The following is a 20,389-nucleotide window of genomic DNA, read 5'->3' as shown; positions in this document are numbered from 1 at the left end:
TGTTGTGAGCAAAAATCTAATATCCTGTCACTCTTGGCCTATATTTTTGCACTGTGAGCAAATAAATAGAGATTAGGCTGATAGTCTTTTCATTCTGTTCTCGCCTGTTTTACCAAAGAAAAAGACTTGCAGAGAGAGAGCTGTGGATTGAGTTTTGCATGGATGTACAATTTTTTTTTTCGTCTACTTTCTTTTCTTTGTAAACGAATGAAAAATCATATCTTGCATCTTCCTCTTCAGAGTAACTGACCGCGAGTTGCCTTTTCAACCGTCTCAATTTGCCCTCTTTCCCGACCACTGGCTGCAAAAATGCAGAAGCCTGTGTTTTTAATGTGTGTCAGCAAAATGACTAAGAACCCTCAGTATGCAACTCACACTTTTTCTTCCCTGTTTTTCTTTTCTCCACTTATTTTCCTCTTTAATCTCCTCTTTCCTCCTCTGACCTTTTACCTACCTCAATCTTCTTTTCCCATCTCCTTGCTCTCAGATCGACCGGCTGGAGGTGAGCGGGCTGGGCCAGACACCCCTGGCTGTTTCATGTGGGGCGGACGGTTCATTCCAGGGAGGTGAGGATGGCACCCCGGATCCTCAGCGCACAAAGCAGGCAATCGCCCAGCTGCAGCAGAAAATCCTCAAGCTCACCGAGCAGATTAAGATCGAGCAGACAGCCAGGGATGACAACGTTGCAGAGTACCTCAAACTGGCCAACAATGCTGACAAACAGCAAAGCACACGCATCAAACAGGTAAAATGAGGAGTTGTTGCACTCCATAAAACTATTAATAAAAATAGATTAACCCAAAAGACTTATTGTCTTGTAGTTTTAATACCTTGTGACAATCAATGCATTAACACTAAACCTGTTCGTTGACTTTGTTTGTCCCTCAGGGCAGGGAGGGAGCTTACTAAATATATTAAAGTGGATATTACAGTGTCGTGTTTATTCCCCCTCACTGAATGAAAACTTGTTCTTTGGCCGTCAGGTTTTTGAAAAGAAGAACCAGAAGTCGGCGCAGACCATCCAGCAGCTGCAAAGGAAGCTGGAGCACTACCACCGGAAGCTGCGGGAGGTGGAGCACAACGGTATCCCACGCCAGCCCAAGGATGTTCTGCGGGACATGCAGCAGGGCCTGAAGGATGTCGGAGCCAAAGTCACAGGCTTCAGTGAAGGCGTGGTGGACAGTGTAAAGGGAGGCCTCTCCAGTTTCTCTCAGGCCACCCACTCCGCCGCCGGGGCCGTCGTCTCCAAACCACGGGAAATTGCGTCGCTGATTCGCCACAAATTCGGCAGCGCTGACAACATCCCCTCACTTAAAGACTCTCTGGACGACCCCTCAGTGGAAGAAGGTGTGACGGGTGCTGGCGGACGTTCACTTGGCAGCGCTGGGCATCACCTCCAGCCCAGTCCTAAGTATGGTAGTGAGGATGACTGCTCCAGTGCGACGTCAGGTTCAGCCGGGGCCAACAGCACCACAGGGGCCCCCGGAGGCCCACCAAGTTCAAAGGGCAACACACTGGAGAGGAGCCAGAGCTCCAGCCTGGACATGCTGCTGCAGGAGGTGCAGGAGCTCAGGGAGGGCCAGGCGAGGCTAGAAGAGAGCCTTGATGGTTTGAAGAGCCACTATCAGAGAGACTACTCAGTTGTTATGCAAGCGCTGCAAGAGGAGCGCTTCAGGTACAGACAGAAAACAGAACATAGAAGGATCTGTGTGTATAATACATTCCTGAAGCATTTCCTGTTTAGCACAAGAAATCCCCTAAAATTCCAGCAGTGTTTAATCAGGAAGAAATATTCTTTTTGGAAGCATACTCCTGAATACTGGTCATTCATATCGATGTGACACATCGTCACGGGCAACACTCGCCCTGCTCGTGCTCTGGAGAGCTCATCAAAGTTTATCAAAGTTAGCACACTGTAGATAAAAGCAAGACCTTGACCTGGACTTTCTGTACATAAACATGTTAAGCCTGCATGAAGATGCTTATACTGTGCCTCAAAGTCTATGTACCATTGACACATGCATTATGCACGGCTTATTTTCTATAACAGAAACAAGTTGCCTTATTTTCTGCTTTAAGACAGTAGCTGATGTTTAAATTGAGCGCTTCACAAAGTTGACAGACACACCTGCAGAGTTCACAAGTGTTCTCTCACTTCAAAGATCTTTGGCGTTATTTCAGCCCCTGTCCCAGCCTCTTAGACTCAGACGTCTCTGTGCAGCTTTGTGTTTTGGCTTGTCTGTGGCCAGTTGGCCGTAAAAAACACCCTCGCATTCCTCCACAACGTTCTGACAAGGGGGCACAAAGATTAAGGAGGCAGGACAATGGAAAGGAAGGGAGATATAGTGAGTAGTTTACATAGAAAAAGAAACGCAAGCATTTTTCTCCCTAAAATGTCCATGTCAGTCCAGAGCTGTTTGCCGTGTTTGTCCTCTTAGACCAAAATAAAATAGCGAACAGAACAGAATGACCACTATGAAGCTCTTTTTAGCCTACCCGTTAGGAATAATCAGTCATAAACTGCTCCTCAGGGACTGAATCTATTTTTTGCATAACCACGAAATCCCTAAAATGTGACTTTCAAAACTATTATTTCCATTGTTGATGAATGTAGAGCCGAAACAATTATCCAATCAACAGAAAACTAATCAGCAACAATTTGATAATTGATTAATTTAAGCAAAAATGCAAGAAATTCACTGATTCCATTTTTTCCATTGTGAATACTTGCTTGTTTACAGAGTCTTCTGTCGTAATAATCTAATATCTTTGAGTTTGTAGACATCACGTTGGGCTCTGGGAAGATATATATATCTATATTATTTATATTACCTGTCTGAAATATTCAGTAAAAATCAGTTTCAAGGAAACAAACTCAGATAAACATACACAGTGGCAGCCTGTCGTCTATTCTTGTCCTATGTTATCCATCCAGTTGTATGTGCCTGCCAAAATAAACAGCAGTATAGATCCCTCTCCTCCAGCTGGGCTCCTCCCATTGGCCGCTCTCATACTACTGACGCTCTCTGACTGGCCGGTTGGATCAGCAGATGAGTAAGCGTGCCCTAACCTTGTCAGGGCGAGTCATCAGTTCAGTCAGGTGCCCCGTGGTCCGATGCCTTCAGGATCTGTTTCTGCTAATTCCTGCATGTGTTTCTTTGTCTAATCTAATTATGCCCCAGACGCTCACATGTGTGTGTGTGTGTGTGTGTGTGCTCAGGTGTGAACGTCTGGAAGAGCAGCTGAACGACCTGACAGAACTCCACCAGAACGAGATCCTCAACCTCAAACAGGAGCTGGCCAGCATGGAGGAGAAGATCGCCTACCAGTCGTATGAGAGAGCCAGAGACATACAGGTCTGTCCGTCAGGCTGACGTTCACAAGCACACGCCGCACATCAGAAATAAATTAACGGCCACAAAAATCAGCTTAGTCGGAATTACATTTTCTAAGTCTCTCATTGTACTTAAAAATTGGCTGTTTCAAAAATCAGTCTGTTGTACAAATGAACCGTCAGAAAGGGACGATAAGAATTTCTAGAGGATAAAGCAAAGTGTTCAATTAAATGGCAAGTTCTGGTCCTCTGAGCAGTTGATTCATTAAAAAGCCATTACAAAGTACCTGTGCAAAATACACAAGTAGCTGCATTACATTTTGTATTGATTCAGCAACACACTAACCAAACATCTTACACTTATCCTGATACAGCTGGAAAAACCAAGCCAGACAAAAACAGAATTTAACAGATTTTTTAAAAACCCTCTGTGATGTTTATCTGTCATAAATTAAAAAGCAAAAGATAACAAAATGAATAGTCGCATCGGTTGATAGAGACAGGCTTTTTTTCGTCCAAATGTAATAGTTTTTATTTCAAAATCCCCCTCATGTCAGAAGTCTGTTTTTACAGTGATGCTTTCTTGTCATTGTGTCACTTAGAGCCAGTTTATACCCGATAATAACATGCGTCTTGGGTGGTTTCTCCACAAGTGGACAGCTCTGTCTGTTCATACCTGGCATTAGCATGTGTCTCTGCATGTGTCTCGGGTAACCACTTGTGATCAGCTCTCACTTCCCCACTCTATGTACAAATAAACACAAGACTACTGCTGCAGGAGTGTGAGCTCAGTGTGGAGGATAGTTGGTGAGAGTCCACCTGCACACTTAGAGTGACAGGCCTAATTGTTAGCATCACATGGCTAACATTACTTGTTGGTAATTAACATGTTTAGGAGGCACTTCTATGTTAGCCTGTGCTAACCGGGCAGACGTTGAACTGATCGTTCCCAGGGAGCAGAGCGGCTCCAGGGACGGTCCTTTAGCACTGCATTTAACCTGTGTAACAGACCCAACAGAAAGTTTTCTTATCCAGCATTAGCAACAATTTCACCTGAGTTGGCGGTCCTCCAATGTGGACACATGAGCACACACACTGCTGATAAAATGTGTTCATATGTGGCACAGATCTTTTCCAAATGTGGCGTGAGCAATTGGATCTCAAGACGCATTGGACGCATCGGGTGCATTCACACCTGTGCTTGGAGCTGTCCACTTGTGATCCAGTCATCCAGGACACATGTTAATACCTGGTGGGAACAGGACCTTAATGACATTGTTGTCCTTAATCCCTGCTCCCTGACTTGTCAGCCAATCTCATGATCTCAGCACACTCCACATCTGCTACTAAATCTAGCCAGGTAGCTCCTGTTAGCTCGAGTGAAATAACATTTCACAAATTAAATGTTTGAGTTTAAATCTTTTAATTTACATCACACATTTAGGTGGTTTTCTGCAGATATTCTTATCACTCTGTCACAGTGTCTATTTGACACACCAGGTCTTGCAAGGGAACATGCTGACGACAGCTCAGCCCCTCTGACTTACTGTTTAAGTAGTAGTAAGCTAATTTAGTCTGCTCATAGTATAAGTCAAGTTTGGTCACAAGCCCTCCAGCAGCTAAAGGCATTATGTCATTGTCCATGTTGACAGTGTAAACAGGAAGATGAGACGGAGAATCCAGTCCGTCCATCGGCCTCTGTGTTTGTCCAAAACATGAGCATTTCCTTGTCATTGACTCACATTACTACTGTCCTTTCCTGTTGTCTGTGATGAGTCAGGTGTGTGTGGTTTTAATGTCTGTATACCTGCATTACAGCTCAAGTTGCCCCTTGAGTGCACTTCTTTTCCCAGGAAACAGGGGGCAGTAGAGATCTATGGATGATATATGTAGTGGCCACTCTGTCAGGGACACCTGTTCAATCTAATGAGGTCCTCTACAGCAGCTCAGCCATAAATTATACCTATACAATGTTGAGGTTTGATTGACAATGTCAGAGTGGTGTTAATTTAACTACATGAGTGTTATTGAGTTTGTAGTTTGCAGTGGTGTTGAACTGGATTGCGTAATACTGAGAGGTGTTCCTGATGTTTTGTGTGCCCCATTTACAAATATGAAAGGGAATACTAGAGACATACTTAAATATAAGGGAGTCCAAGACAGTCAGGTGGTCATCGAGTGTGTCGTGAGCTCTAAGATGACTCTGCTGATTGATTTTTTTTGTGTCCTCTGCAGGAGGCGTTGGAGGCGTGTCAGACCAGGATCTCTAAGATGGAGCTCCAGCAGCAGCAACAGCAGGTCGTGCAGTTGGAGGGGCTGGAAAACGCCACAGCCCGGACCCTCCTGGGAAAACTTATCAATGTGCTGCTGGCCCTTATGGCCGTCCTTCTGGTCTTTGTCTCAACTGTGGCCAACTGTGTAGTCCCGCTGATGAAGACGCGGTCGCGCTCGCTCTCCACCCTCCTCCTCATCCTCCTGCTGGCCTTTTTGTGGAGAAACTGGGACGCTCTGTCGGGGTACACGCACCGCGCACTGCAGCCGCCGGGATGACCAGATGGAGGGCCGGCAGCACGTGTTGCTTTGATGACGCCAGGTGATGTAACTTTAGCTGCGATCATGCAGGAAGCTTGAAGAACGTGATTGCCGTTAGAATGGCTGCGCGGCCGGGCACTGAAAAATCGGCCGAGCACGTTCAGAACACAGAATCAAGAAAGAGCGGAAGAAGAAGAGTGAAGTCGAGAACGCTCACGATTGTCATTTAGGAAGGACGAGACTGTTTACATTTTTTGAACATGAACTGTTGTGTTGCTGCTCCTCACTCTGCAGCATTGTACTGTTTTTATCTTTAGAGTTTAATCAATTATAATGTTATTATTTCTAATAATATTATTTTTATTTTCAATGTTATTTTATTCAGTACCATGTAGCATTACGCTCCTCCCACTCTACATGACGGGGAGCTTAGTCAGGAAACTGGGCTGGCGATTTGCTCCAAAGGCCCAGTCCAACTGTAGAGACATGCAAATGTGGTTATGTGGTTGATTGCCTTTAGGAAGAGAACTCTCACCTAGACGTGATTGGTAGATTTGAACTATGGCTGAAAACCTTCCCAGGAGTTGCTCCTTTTCTTGCTGTGATGAAATTGTGTTCATACAGAACATTGTGAAGGACTGAACGTGACCTTTGAGCGTCACAACGACTAGAAACTTTTTGTGCTTCCTTACATTTCTAATAGCAAAGATCATATGCTTTTACTTATCTCCTTTTTTAAAATAAAACAGGAAAACTGTGTTTGACAGGGGAGATTAAAACTAAAACAAGACAGAATGGGCCAGCTTTAAAAGGAAGATTTACAATGGGCTGCTCACCATGGAAACAGCACATAAACACTCAAAGAACATCTGGTTATTGTTAAGCATCTGCCATACTTGCAACATGTAAACAATGCCGCATGTTGTCATTTGGAAAAATTACATGAGAACTACTTTTGTGTTTAAAAGCAATGACAAAAGACCACTGTCCAAGTAAAACCAATTTGCCAGGATAACTGCCTCCCCCCCGCCATATTTGATGTGATCAGATCAGGAAAGGGAGACCACTGGTGCTTATCCAGCTCCATCTCAGTTGGAACAGGAATGTTGCTGCTTTATATCCACAGTGAAAGTCGTCTCCACTGCCATGCCAGTCACATGCACACTGATTCTGTACTCTTCATCATACTTTCTCCCTGCGTATTATTTCTTTGGCCATCCTTTTTCTACAAGTGCACCGTCTTATGGTGTAATCACCCAGTGCCAAACCTTAGTCTACCCAGGGGATGCATAAGCACCCAAAGGGTCCAAGCTGAGAAGAGAGAAAGTGGAAGTTGCTCAGCAGGTTGTTGCTTTTAGTCTGACATGTCACGAATGTCTTGCCTGGATGTCAAGGATGTATCTTTTCTTGCAAGGGAAGAGTCACTTTAGAGAATTCACAATCGAACATGAACTTGACTCCTTGAGCTTCAGTTGTGTGTTGCGGCACCTTGCCTCCTCGTGTCCAGTCTCTCTTCTACTCTCTCTTTTTTTTCTCACCGAGTCAAGGACACAACAAGATGACCTAGCACATTAAATAGTTCATTTTGCATTTCATGCTGAGAAGCTGATTTCCTAACAGATAGCGAGATCATTCGAACTGTACAGCTGCACTTTAGCACGTGGCCAGATAACATGCGAGTCGGGCTGAGGCTTGAGAAACCTTTGATAGAGACTTCAAAGGTTGTCACTCTTAAGACAGTCGGCCTCGGCGGGATAAGAAGAGTTGACTCAGGTCAGGATCACTGTCATCCTTGTCTCAAGATAAAACCCCACAGAGAGGATTTTTAGTCCGTTTCTTGTCAAAACGTCGATAAACTTGATTCCTCACAAGTCGAACACACAATTAAAATGGTGGATTTATCGATCGGATTAAATTTTGGCATCTTGTTTGTGGCAGACAAGTTGAGAGTGAGCTGACCTTTGACCTCAGCTTGACCATGCAGTAACACCTGTGATGTAGGGTTGCGTTGCTAAACCACTCCAGTGCCTTCTGATGTCCTTTTTCTAAGTGTGGAATAAATAAAGTGCATTCCTGACTAACTCATGAGCCATCACTATTTCTTAAACATGACTTGTTTTAATTAATGTCTGTGTGTTGTTATTGATGGGGTGCATGTCTACTTGGGGGGATTAATTACCGCTGGATGGGCTGACTACACACAATTTGTGGAGTGAGTTTTGAAAGTCACCTCTTGCAGGTCCCTCGTGTGGCCACTAGATGGAGATCTTTTGCCTTATATGTCCTTTGGATGTTTTTTTTTTCTTCCTCATGGTTGAGAGAGGCTGTGTTTAGTTTGTGTGAATGGTCTGCTGAGAGGGAGGTGGGGGTCTGAACACAAGGAGGTGTTGCACCTTATCAGGAAGGAAACAGGTTGGGTGGAATGCCCCTTTAACCGCAGTCTTACTGCCAAAAGTCAGAGTGGGCCACCAGGGACAATATTTTCATTATAAACACAGGAGAGACCACGGCCCCCCTACTTTACGCCACCAATCTCACACACACGCACACACAGCTTAATTCCGTTGAATGTCGTGTTTGATTGAGCAGCACCAAACCGCAGCACTCAGTCACACCTCGCCGCTGATATCTGATGCTGACAGCTCTGACCCACACCGAGCCTTATCCCCGCAGGACCTCGTGTACGCCTCCCAACTCCTTGCTGCTCAGGCTCGCGCTCACACGCACGCGCGCAGTGTTGGTGGCTCAGTCATTGTGCCGTGCAGTCGGGGGGTCATTATGTTGCACTTTATCAGAGCGCTTTCCTCCTTCTCCACACTGCCAGATTCGATGCGCATGGCTGTGCGCCAAGGTAAACACGGGGCGCGCTACTTATCTGCCCCACTGAAAGCTGCAAGTGGTGACGGGGAGGAGAGAGTTAGTTTATCCCCAGAGGAGTCCACAGTAAATAGGCACAAGCGATTGCGCACGATTTAGCATCAACTTTAATTATTGCATGTATTCAGAGATAACACTTCTCGGGCTCGCCTGCAAACTGATTTATGCAGTGTCTGACACATTCGTGGTCGTTTGCCTACCAGGGATCATTCATTTCTATTCAGAGATGTGAGCATATGCACGCTCTCCATCCAGAGACAAAAATGCTAACCATATTCGTGCATTTTTGAGTGGGGGCGCATGTGTTGTGCTTGAATATTTATGAGGTAAAGCGCGCAAGAAGGCTGTGTTGGATAGATGTGAATGTCAAAAACCGGAAAGGTGTGCTGATGTGCCCATCTGGTAGCACTTTCACGGTGCTTACCGTGCCGTATGTGCCCAAAACGGAACCCTCAGGATCTGCAGAACTAATCTGAGAGCCGAGGGACTGGGGAGCACAGGAGGTGGGACTGTGACCCGTCATTAACCCCGAGATGAGCGGAACCACGCAAGAACGGAGATTCATCAAGTGGTGCGTCTTGAAAGAAAAAGTAGATGGTTAGTACAACTTCATGTGGCAGGACGAGCTCACATGTGGATACTGAAAGTTCATATTAGAGCTATCATATTTCATCTTGTAGCTGGATCACAACAGATGAGTTTCAAATGTGGCTGAACGTGGAAAAAAAAGAAATTAGGTCAAATCAGCTCCAACAATTTAGCGCGCAACATCTGATAATTGTGTAATAATCAATCACAGCAGTGCTTCGATGATGGAGGAGGCGTCATATGGAGGCAGTGTCTCTCCTCAGGGTTGATGAGTTGACGCCCTTGTTTCCAGAAAAGTCCAATTTTTTCTTAAATGTGTGCTTTAATTTTAATGTATGAATCAGTTCTTAAATAAGCCGGATTAAAACATGTCTCCAAACAAGTTGGATCAGCTGTGTGCGGGCGTGACATTGTCCAAAAATGCACATCAATACATCAACTGAAGCTTTTTGTTTGTTATGGATTATTGTTTATAGATCATAAAAATCTGAATGAGGTATTGTGGCTGAGTGCGCCTCGGGAGAGAGGCTGCTGAGCTGCACAGAGGGAAGAGAGCGACAGGGGAGGCAGCCTGAAAAGGAAGCACGACTCGCTTATCGCGTCATTCTGGGTTTAGGCGTTGAGCAGGAAACAGCCTTTCCTCTCGGATTGTCGCAGTCGGAACAAACACACAATTTTGTCTTTGCTCAATGCACCCCTCGGCACAGAACACGCGGAAGCCGGTCAGAAGGAAAAATGCCTCCTTCGATAGAGATAGCTGTTCTGCTCCTCGGCGTCCTGGCTTTGGAGACGCGCCGGAGTGCCAGCGCGCTGCACATCCAACAGGCATTCGCGTGTCCAAATCACACCAATAACTTCGTGGTGGACCCGGTGTCCAGAAAGGTGTACCTGGCCACCGTTAACTCCATCTACCAGCTGAACGGAACCTTGAGCGTCGAGGTGGAGAAGAGGACCGGGCCGGTGGAGGACAACCTGTTGTGCCATGCGCCACAGCTGCCCCAGGCTCCGTGCGAGCATCCCAAATCCCTCACTGACAACTACAACAAGCTCCTGAAGCTGGACCGAGAGCAAGGGGTCGTGGTGGTGTGTGGCTCCGTGTACCAGGGCTTCTGTGAGCTCAGGAGAATGGGGAATATTTCGGAGATAGCGGTGGAGTTCCCACCTCAGGGCGAGAAGACTGTGTTCCCCAGCATGCTCAACATCGCTGCCAATCACCCGAACGCGTCCACGGTGGGGCTCATCTTCAAGAGCCACGGAGGGAACACCCGGCTGCTCGTTGGGGCCACATACACAGGGGCTGGTACCCAGTTTTTCCCCAAGAACCACAGCAAGGAGGACCTGCGCTTTGAAAACACCCCGGAGATCGCCATCCGCTCCTTGAACATCAAGGATTTATCGCGACTCTTCACCTATGACATTAACCCCTCAGAGGATAATGTGTTCAAGATCAAACAAGAGGTTAAAACCAAAAACAAGCTGAACTTCGTCCACGCGTTCATGCAGAAGACTTACTCCTACATCGCCTTTAATAATGACGCGAAAATGGGCCACAAGGAGAGCCAGCCCAACAGCATCCTCGCCAGGATCTGTCTGGATACAGAGAACCCCAGAAAGCCCAGCGGGCCGGAGAGCAGGAAGCTCACCGAGTCCTACATCCAGATGCCGCTGCAGTGTGGATTTAACGGGAACATTTACAACCGGCTGCTCTCCCTTTACCCCGCGGAGATCCACACGGAGGACGGACAGGGGTCAGAGCCATACCTGTTTGGAGTGTTTTCCAAGCCGGACAGAAAGTCTGCTCTGTGCGCCTTTAAGTTCAGAGACATCGAGGAGGAGATCCGACAAGGCCGCAGGAACTGCTCCAACTCCCCCAGCAGCGACGTGCAGGTGCTGGACAGCGTTATCCAGGGCTCCGGGGCAGCCTGCATCCAGAAGGGAAACCTGGTGGTAAGGATCTCTGTCATCAGGCAGCACAGAAATATTAATTCAGTTGGATTTCATGTACTTTTTATCAAGTGACATTGGTCTAAAAGTCTAGTTTAACAGAAACAGTGGGAAGTAATGGGCTGATTGAGGTTGTTCCACTTGACCCAAATTGTCTATAAAGGAGTCAGTGTCCACAACAAGAGATCAAAAGACAGATTTTTCCACTTTTTTATTATATTTTTATTTCATTTAACTTTTAATTTTTTTGCAAGCATTATTTTAATAACATTATTGGATTAAAATGTAATATATTCCAATTAAAAAGGCCAGAAATAGCAGCTTTAATTCCACTATTAGCCTTTTTAATATGTCCAACACTGCAAACCTTGTGTGTCTAGACTTGGCCAATAATCCTGCTTCTAATTCTGATTTATTACATTTGTTCTGACCTTACCAAACAAGACAAATTCACTCATGACTGCTAAATCCCTGACATTTTCCATTTCTGGATACATCCTCTTCAGCCTTGAGGCTCATGACTTGGAGACAGGATCTCCCGTGTCAGGAGTAGAGGTCATGATAGCTGGAAAGATGCTCCAGAGCCGCGCTGAAGGGTTATGGGAAGGGTGAGAGTCCTCTCACATCCAAAAACTCCCTGTTTTATCAAATATGACGAGAGGAAGGGGTCAATAGTCGGCTTTGTTTTTAGGTTAAACCCCAGACATCCTCTTTTATTGAGTGTGTGCCGGTGACTTTAACTTGGCCACAAATTTAGCACAATTTTAGGGAATAAATAGCGGCTTTGTAGTAAACACTATCTTGTTTTTAACGACACGCACCAAAGTAAATTCTGGTGGAAACTTTGCACACTGCACGCTGTGTTTGCTGTCTGTGTTTCCTCTTTGTATCAGTGGCGTCTGATGATAACGGCAGAGGAAGCTTTGCACAGTTTCAACAGGAATGCAGTGAAATTCCAGCGTTTCATTGTGATTGTTTTTTGACTGACAGAGCCGGGGTCAAAGGAGGCTGTCCCGCGACCACTCTGCTGTCAGGTCAGAAAGTTGCCCTCCTCGCTGGCACTGTCTTGTCGGCTGTGGCCCCAGGGCCGCTCCTCCCGTGACCAGTTTTCTGAATACTATCTCAATTGGCCCACAGGCCTTCCTGAGACAGACAACTGCTCAGTTCAAAGTGGTTTAGAGTGTTTTTTTTCTTGCTGTAATGCAACCTACTTAGCCCTGACTGAATAAAGCAAGTCTTTCTTAAGTTTTGCACTTCTGTTGCCACGGCCGCTGAAATATGATCTTTTTTGTAGTCGACAATCTGAAGGCCAGCACTGAGGGAAAGCCAGACACAATTTATGATAAGAGAGACGAGGCCGCGAGCAGAAGGGCCCGTGGGAAACGACTCTACAAATATCCACTGTGCTTAATTCTCTTTTTTTTTTTTTTTTGCCTTTGCGTGCTCTGAAATATTCAGAGAATTCCCAATAGATCCTGGCGCTCATCCAAGCGTGGCACTAATGTTTTATCATTGTCCGCTGAGGATTTGACAAAAGCAGAGTCTTATGAGTGTTGAAGACCCTTGTAAGCCCTTTTCAAGTATTCACTGAGATGTCTAAAAAGTGATTTGGAAGAATGAGCGGCACCATTGTGATAGCTACTATCAGCTCTTGTTTTCCACTTCGCTTTCATCATGCCGTGTCTCTTTTTTTGTGTGTGCTCTCTTCTCTCCTGTTTCTAATCTGTGTGCTGTGCTTCCTTATGGGAGCTAATGAGCATTGATCTCACTCTCATTTTGTTCTAGTTGCAGCCCGAGCAGCTGGACTGTGGCGCGGCCCACCTACAGCACCCTCTGGCCCTACGGAGGTCCCTGAGGGCCATTCCTCTGGTTGAATACACAGGTCTGACTTCAGTGTCTGTGGACAATGTGCACAAGCACACTGTGGTTTTTCTGGGAACCAGCACTGGACGACTTCGTAAGGTGAGACACATATGAATGACACATGCACACACTATCAGAGCAGAGTGAGACTGTCTCAAAGTGGCCTCAGGTGAAGGCGCAGTTGCAGCACACACTGAATGGAGTTAATATTTTAAACGTGATTGAGCCCCTCAGCTCGGAAAATCTATAACAGTAACAGTTACGTAGTGTTGCTCTGATGTGGCCAGTGAGTCTCTCAATAAACCAAACGTAGGTGAGTGATGAAACACTCGGAGGAATGTCTGCTTTCATCTTGTAGGTTCTCAGCGCTGTCGCCACCCCGGCCTCCCCTCGCTCCACTCGCCCATGACCCATCACGGCCCATTAAGTCGTCCTAATCATGTGCTCTAATGTTCCTCAGACCTGGTTATTGTCTGAGACAGATCACCAGAAAAGCCGTTTAACAAGAGCGGCTGACGAAGTATGATTCAGCTCTGCCCGTGTGTTGGTCCCCGACCTCAACATCTGCACAGGGTCCAGCTTGTGAAAACCCTTCCAGTCTAATTAACGGCATTCCTTAATTCTGTCTCAGCCACATTCCAAGTCGCCCCCGACTGAGCTGAGCCCACAAGCTGCTCCTCAGCTGTCTGTGGAAACGACACAAAAGCTTTCTGACCCTATTGTTTTGCATTAGGCTGGTACCTTTTTACGACATTAAAAACCATTCTGCTGGAGGGATCTTTTCGCTTTGAGCCTCCTTAAAAAGCTCCTTGTTTCCTCCCCAGATGAAAGAACTGTTTTAGCCCCAGCTGAGCGTGCAGTAATTAGTTTTTGGACACCAGATGCACAACACTGGTCGGGATGGTGTAACTGGCTGTGTATATGAGTGTGTTTGTGTATTGCTTGATTGCAGGTTTGACTGTGTTTTTAGGTGTTTGACTTTGTCTGCAGACCAGAGCAAGTGGTTTACTGATTTCATGTGTTTACTCAGATGAACGCGTACCCTGTGATTATGTGCTATATGTGTGTGTCCTCTTGGCGTGCGTGTTATATAGGGAGTATTTCTGTGACCTTGGGAAACGACGTACTCTGCTTTTTAGATTTACGTGTCTTTTATTGTTTGTGCATGCATCCGTGTGTGTGGCAGCGTCTGCCTGTGTGTGTGTGTGCCCCGAGGATAGAGCTGTTACAGAGGTTAATGGTGCTGTTAGTGTGTGTAATGTGATTCTGACTGTGAGTTTGGCTCGGACTAAACACAGGGGAACAGTGGTTGAGATTAAGTTAGGCCTCTTTTACTGTCTTTGAAAGGGCCCTCAGTGAAGTAATTTGTAATTACATGCATTTTTTGATGAAGTCTCTCCCTCCCCATTACAGCCCGACTTCCATTTTCTGCCCCATCGCAGTGACCGCCTTTATCTCACTCACTCCTCTCCAATCTTGCTCCCTCTTTCAGTCAGTCCGCCCCTCTACTTCTCAGTTCATCGCTTCATTGTCTCCTCTCGTGCTCCGTCTCAAATATCAAAAAGGCCCTTTGATTCATTTTGCAAACAAACAGACTTTATCTCCTTCTCGCTCTTGTCCTCCCTCTCCTGCCCCACCTCCATCCGTCTTTATTCTCTCTCCTTTACACGCAGGTACACATCCACTGGCACACACACACACACACACACACACACACACACAGGGAGAATGAGCGCACAGCAGCTGAGCACTCCTTGGTTGAATAGGGTCTTTCATCTGCAGGCAGATAGACAGAGAATAGAGTCAGAGCGACCTGCCAGTACAGCAGGTGTTTTGTTGGTTGACCTGGTGGCGCACTGTGCCACAGCTCTCCTCTCACTCCTCCTCCGCCTCTCTGCTCCTATTCTGCTCCTTGTCCAGGTGTGTGGGCTGCTGTTTACTTGCTCCTCACTGTGTCACTCAGCATATGTGTTTGTAGTTGCTGGGCTGTGGGGTGAAGACATAGCACAGCTGCTTACTATATCCAAGGAAGGAGTAAGTGTGTGTGTGTGTGTGTGTGTGTGTGGAGAGGTGGGTGGTGTTATTAAAACGTCAGTGATATTTGCAGGTTGAGATAATGCCTCTCATCACAGGTTAAGCCAATGGTTTACTAAGCTTCTGTCTGCTCTCTGGTTTAACATTAACCAGCACAGTCTCAGTGGGTGGTGATGGTTTGCTGTGTGTGTGTGTGTGTGAGAGAGAGAGTGTGTTTGTGTGTTCAGCGGATGGAGAAGTGACACAGCCCGTGCTTGTCACCAGATGCCGGTCAGTTTGCCAGTTCCTCACTACGGCAGGATGTCTCCATTGAAGGGAGACCCGACAAATGGCAGAAATAAGAGCTTTCACTGTCTGCGTGACAGGAAGTCTCACTCAGCACAGTTTTGTTTCTCTGCACAGCTCTGTGTGTGTGTGTGTGTGTGTGTGTGTGTGCGGCTGTGTGTGCGTATGTTTGTGCGTACGTGAGAACATGTCACCCGTTTTATTATCTGGAGCTGCAGGAAGGCCAGCACGTAGATAAATCACAGCTCGGCGAAACGAGATTAGGCACACCGCTTGAACAAAGGACCTCCTAAAATATATTTCAGAGTTGAAAAATAGTTTTGAAATAGAAGATAGTCACATTTGTCATTAAGAAAATACAATTAACTGCATCTGGCAGCTATATATACAGTCATTAATTTCAGCTTTCAGTGCTGTCTGGTGTATCTCAGTCAGCAGTGGCGCCACAAAGGGGGTCCAGGGGGGGGCTATGGTCACCCTGATACAATGGCTGGTCCCCCCAAAAATAATTGGAGTCTGGCATTAGTGTCTTTAAGAGGCTGTGGAGCACTCGTTTTTTGAGCTAGAGCAGAGGTAGTGTTATCTGGTGAAACTAGACAACGTAAGGTGTTTATTAGCATCAATAATGTTGGGATAGCTTGTTGGAAAAGAGGCTAAAAAAAGCTCCAAATTTAGGCTAAATTTTGGCGAGGGAACAACTGGCATGGCCACTTTCAAAGGGGTCCTTTAAACTCTGGCCTCAAGATGTGTGAATGAAAATGGGTTCTATGGGTGCCCACAAGTCTCCTTTAAACTTAAGAAGCTTGTTCCCAGTAAAGTAAAGTAAAATACAATCAATGTCCTTCTTTAAATTAAAGCTATATATTTGTATTTTTTAAGGAAAAGGACAACCAGCCAATGTGAAGAGCGATGAATTGCCTAATGTTGTGTTCACACCTGGCGCAAGTAAAACAATTTGTGTAAGTGAATTACATGTAAAGTCAATGTAAAGATGCGATTAGATGCAAATTCCCGCTGGGCAGCGCGATGGATGCAATAGACACGACATAAATGACACAAAATTTGCAAATGAAGGGAGTAGCGTGACATTCATGTCATTTGCTTACTCACGAGTTGAAAAATCGGAACTTCAGTGATCAATTTGCTCCATGATAGCCAGTCAGCATTGAGATCCTCCAGGTACGTATGAAACCGAGGAGATACAGGTGGAAGTTCACGCATTAATTATGGAGATTTCATACGTACCTATGCTTGGAAGCGAGTCGGCTCAAAATAGTCTAGCATTCAAACTTGCGTGAGTAAGACGACGCCAAAATTTGCATTGCCTTTGGTGTGAAGATAACATGTACAGATACATGACACATTAAAACAAGATTTTTGTGGAACTCAAAATATTAACTGTGCTGGTATTAGTTTATGCATATCAGATAATTAATAAAATTAACTGTAAGATAAGAAACAGAAGTGTATTGGTATGCGATTCCTTAACTCGTCATATTGAGAGTTTTCAATCAGCCTATGTAGTTCAACAGCATTTCGAACTCCTGACTGGTTCCTCAGTGGCTTCATCTGGCCACCCCTATGAACATTTTCTTGAGGTGCCTCAGTCAGGTTCAGAAGAGCTGAAGCTTCCATATAAAAGAATGTGTTTATCTTCTTAAAACACCTCAGTGCTCAGTAGTTGTTGCCTCAAAGTTAGAGAAAGATCATGATGTGGACTGCTTGCATGACTGCCCTGACAGATACAGCTGGAAGAAGTGAATAAAAAAAGCTTCTTCTTCTTCCTCTGAGGTGTTGCTGAGTTAAACACCTGCCCCTGCATTTGAACTGAGCTGCTTGATGAACAGGAAACGACCGCGGTTATATTGAGCAATTCTCACATATTTGAGGAGCGCTTTTGTGCGAACGTGAAGCAAAATGTTGCTCGGTTGACTTTTTTCCCAGATGAATTAACCTTGAGAAAACATTCACTGCAACATTCTGCACCTGTGTCCTCTGCTCTGATGTCTCTTTCACAGCTGACCCTCTTGGCGAACATGACCTTGGCCAATCAGTGGACGCTGAAGCTGCCTGCGAGCGAAGCCGTCCACCACATCATGACCTTCGACCCCAACGACAGCAGCTTCCTTTATCTCATGACTTCTCACCATGTAAGAATGTGTCTGTGGGCGGTTTCAAGATGTCTGTTTATTCTCCCCCACCTCTGTCACTGATTTATTCATGTCGGCATTGAAGAAGACTCATAATAGCGACAATCAGACCTCATTTCGCATCCAGTGAATCCTCCTCACCTCAATTTAGCTGAGCACTCACATATTGTGGCGAAGATAGCCATGCGTGCAGACCTTCAATAGGTTTCGGTGCTGCATTTCGAAACCAATACATGTCAGAACAGTCTCACTTATGACAGGATGTGGCTGCACCTCCAGCAAATCTGTGCAGAGCAAAATGCACCTGGATGCTAGTTTAAACAATTTTCCCACAGTCCAAGGTGACCTCTTTAGATTGTTTTGTCTGCATCACTCAAAGAAAATCAATTTACAGAAATATGAAAATTGTCAAAGTTAAGAAGCTTTGGCATTTAAAATGATAAACGATGAGCTGATTATTAAAATCGTCGAGCAATTTCCTGTCAGTTGTCTCAGCTCTAGTTCTCACCACTTCCTGCATGAATCGGTTGTTTTCGTCTGATGTATTTCTGAGTGTTAAAATGATGTCTGTATTTGTGCTGTGGCGTGCAGATGCTCAGGGTGAAAGTGGCAGACTGCGACCAGTGGAGGAGCTGCGGTGACTGTTTGGGAGCAGGCGACGCCCACTGTGGCTGGTGCACGCTGGAGAATCGGTGAGAAACACACACAGTTTGTTTTCAGTCCGTTTGTTCTCCATCTGTCCAGTTAACCCCCACCGCCCCCTCCTTCCAAGGCTCTCTGTGCCGCCAGGAAAACATATAATTCGATCAAATTATCATATGCTTTGTTGTCACACACGTCGCCACATGCTGTTTTAAAGTCATCTGTTTAGAGTTTGTGGAAATGTCTGCTGTCTCTGCCGTCTGATGGCATAATAAAACGATTTGAGCTTGTCGTTTTGATACTTTTAGCGTTTCAATCGATGCAACCACTGAGGCTCGTTTGCTGGTTTTCATCATCCTCATTCTCAATTTGAAAATGTCGCTCGGCTGAATGAGCCTTGGCAGTAAGGGAGTGCGTTTTTGGGTTGGAAGGCTGTTGTTGGATCGAGCAGAATTGATTTGCTTTTCATTAGGCCTCAGACTGGGGAGTAACATCATTGTTCGGAGCGCTCCCCTGGTTCTGTGGTGGTTTGGGGAGGGATTGACAGGCTGGGAGCGCCCAGCAAGGAGTGACTTGGCTGAAGTGTTACTGTGAGCAAGCGAGAGTACACTGTGATTAATGTGGCTCTGTCAGGACTGGCTCTCTGGCTCTGTGCTCGCTGGCTTTCAGGGAGAATATGTGTGGTGTCGAGCTTCTGTTTGTTTGTGTGTATTGTTGTCTGCGTGTGTGTGTGTGAGTTGGTTTGGTTGCTGGGTGATTAAAGCAGATCAGACAAGATAGTGAATTTTGTGATGAGTTGTGCTGCAGCTCTGGAGGCTCTGGCATTGCCAGGGGCCATTCAGAGCTGAAAGAGTGGAACTGATGAGAGTTGTGTGTTTGTGTATGTGTGTGTATGTGTGTGTGGTCAGACTGTCTTGCTGTCATCTCCCTGTCTCCTCTCCTTATTTATCTATCTGTCATCTCTTTATCCCAGTCCCTTTCTCGCTTCACTGCATTTTTTTTACCCTCGTGATTCTCTCTCTGTCTTCAGCTTCCCCATTTTTTTTCCTCCTCTCTTGCCCTCGTATTTTCCAGTAGCTTTGAGAATTTAGTTATCCCTCTCTCAACCTCCCTCTCTGTCTCCCTAGTCCTCTTCTCCTCCTCCCCCAGTGCCCTTGTCCTCCTCTCTATCCCTCTACAAAGGAGCGTTGATTGTGATGATGGTGGTGGGAGGGAGAGTGCACACTGGTTCTTTTGACAAGGAAATGTCAAAGTGTGTAAGCCTGTGTGTAAGTGTCAGCATGAGTGTGTGTCGCTGTCTGGCTCTCAGAGGCCAGGGAGTTGATGTCATGAGTGTGTGTGTGTATGTGTGTGCGTTTGATGCACAGTGTTTGGCCAGTCATGCCAGCCGCTGGGCTGGCGCTGTGGCCTCAGAGCCCGGGGGATCATGGGGTTGATGTGTGGGGGTGGACGGGCTCCTCCAGCACCTCGCTGTCTGATACAGCTACACACACAGAGCAGAGGGCGGTGGCGGTGGGGGGACAAAAAGGACCAGTACAGAAGTATCTCACAATCTGTGAAGGCACTGTTTCTGTGGCTGCCGGTTTGATTTTATGCATGGCTCTGCTGACGTCTCTCGGCACGTCTGCATGTACAGCGAGCTTGAAAACATGTCTGTCCGCTTGTTGGAGTCGGTATTGTTGTCTGAAAAAAGAGAACGATAGTTTCTCCACCAGAGATAAAGCTCAGTCCTTGATCACGCTTTTCATGCCGGAGCCGGCTTAATCTGCCACATGTCACAAGAAAGCACTTAAATATCTTTATTTGAATCAAATTATGCGTCATGTGCAGTCTTTGCTATTCACAAATTATCATGCTTATCTCACAGTGACTTTGTGTGAGTCGTGTGTGAGTGTGTAAGTGGCTCATATGTTCTGGCTGTTTAACAGTCTCACTGGTTTCCCACCTTATCGGCTGCACAGACACTTAGGAGGTGATGAGTTTTCTCAGGTCATATTTTAGCTGCATATGTTGACTCTGTTTATTTTAAGAAGCTGTTTGAGAAGTTTTGAAGTCAGCACGCTGTAGTGAAGCAGGTGAGGCTTGTGTGTGTGTGTGTGTGTGTGTGTGTGTGTGCTGTATGTCTGTTGTATGTATATTA

At 46.0% G+C, this 20,389-nt stretch overlaps 2 protein-coding genes across 13 annotated transcripts in view; both read left to right on the top strand.

Moving 5' to 3' along the window:
• tmcc1a (transmembrane and coiled-coil domain family 1a) overlaps positions 1 to 7,947 on the top strand; it is a 51,596-nt gene extending 43,649 nt beyond the window's left edge. For all 12 annotated transcript variants that reach the window (XM_033629106.2, XM_033629105.2, XM_078169931.1 and 9 more), the window contains 4 exons: positions 488 to 745; positions 984 to 1,675; positions 3,221 to 3,356; positions 5,570 to 7,947. In XM_033629106.2, coding sequence (XP_033484997.1) covers positions 488 to 745; positions 984 to 1,675; positions 3,221 to 3,356; positions 5,570 to 5,884 — 1,401 coding nt within the window. In that variant the 3' untranslated portion in view covers positions 5,885 to 7,947. The remainder of the gene's footprint in view (positions 1 to 487; positions 746 to 983; positions 1,676 to 3,220; positions 3,357 to 5,569) is intronic.
• Positions 7,948 to 9,888: 1,941 nt separating this feature from the next.
• The window catches only part of plxnd1 (plexin D1), a 101,881-nt gene continuing 91,380 nt past the window's right edge, over positions 9,889 to 20,389 (top strand). The window contains exons 1-4 of the mRNA XM_033628721.2: positions 9,889 to 11,278; positions 13,061 to 13,237; positions 17,476 to 17,607; positions 18,199 to 18,299. Coding sequence (XP_033484612.1) covers positions 10,067 to 11,278; positions 13,061 to 13,237; positions 17,476 to 17,607; positions 18,199 to 18,299 — 1,622 coding nt within the window. The 5' untranslated portion in view covers positions 9,889 to 10,066. The remainder of the gene's footprint in view (positions 11,279 to 13,060; positions 13,238 to 17,475; positions 17,608 to 18,198; positions 18,300 to 20,389) is intronic.

Source organism: Epinephelus lanceolatus, chromosome 8 (genome assembly GCF_041903045.1).
Source record: "Epinephelus lanceolatus isolate andai-2023 chromosome 8, ASM4190304v1, whole genome shotgun sequence".
Lineage (NCBI taxonomy): Eukaryota > Metazoa > Chordata > Actinopteri > Perciformes > Serranidae > Epinephelus > Epinephelus lanceolatus.
The sequence above is the reverse complement of the archived record's forward strand: the minus strand, read 5'-3'. Positions and strand labels throughout refer to the sequence as shown.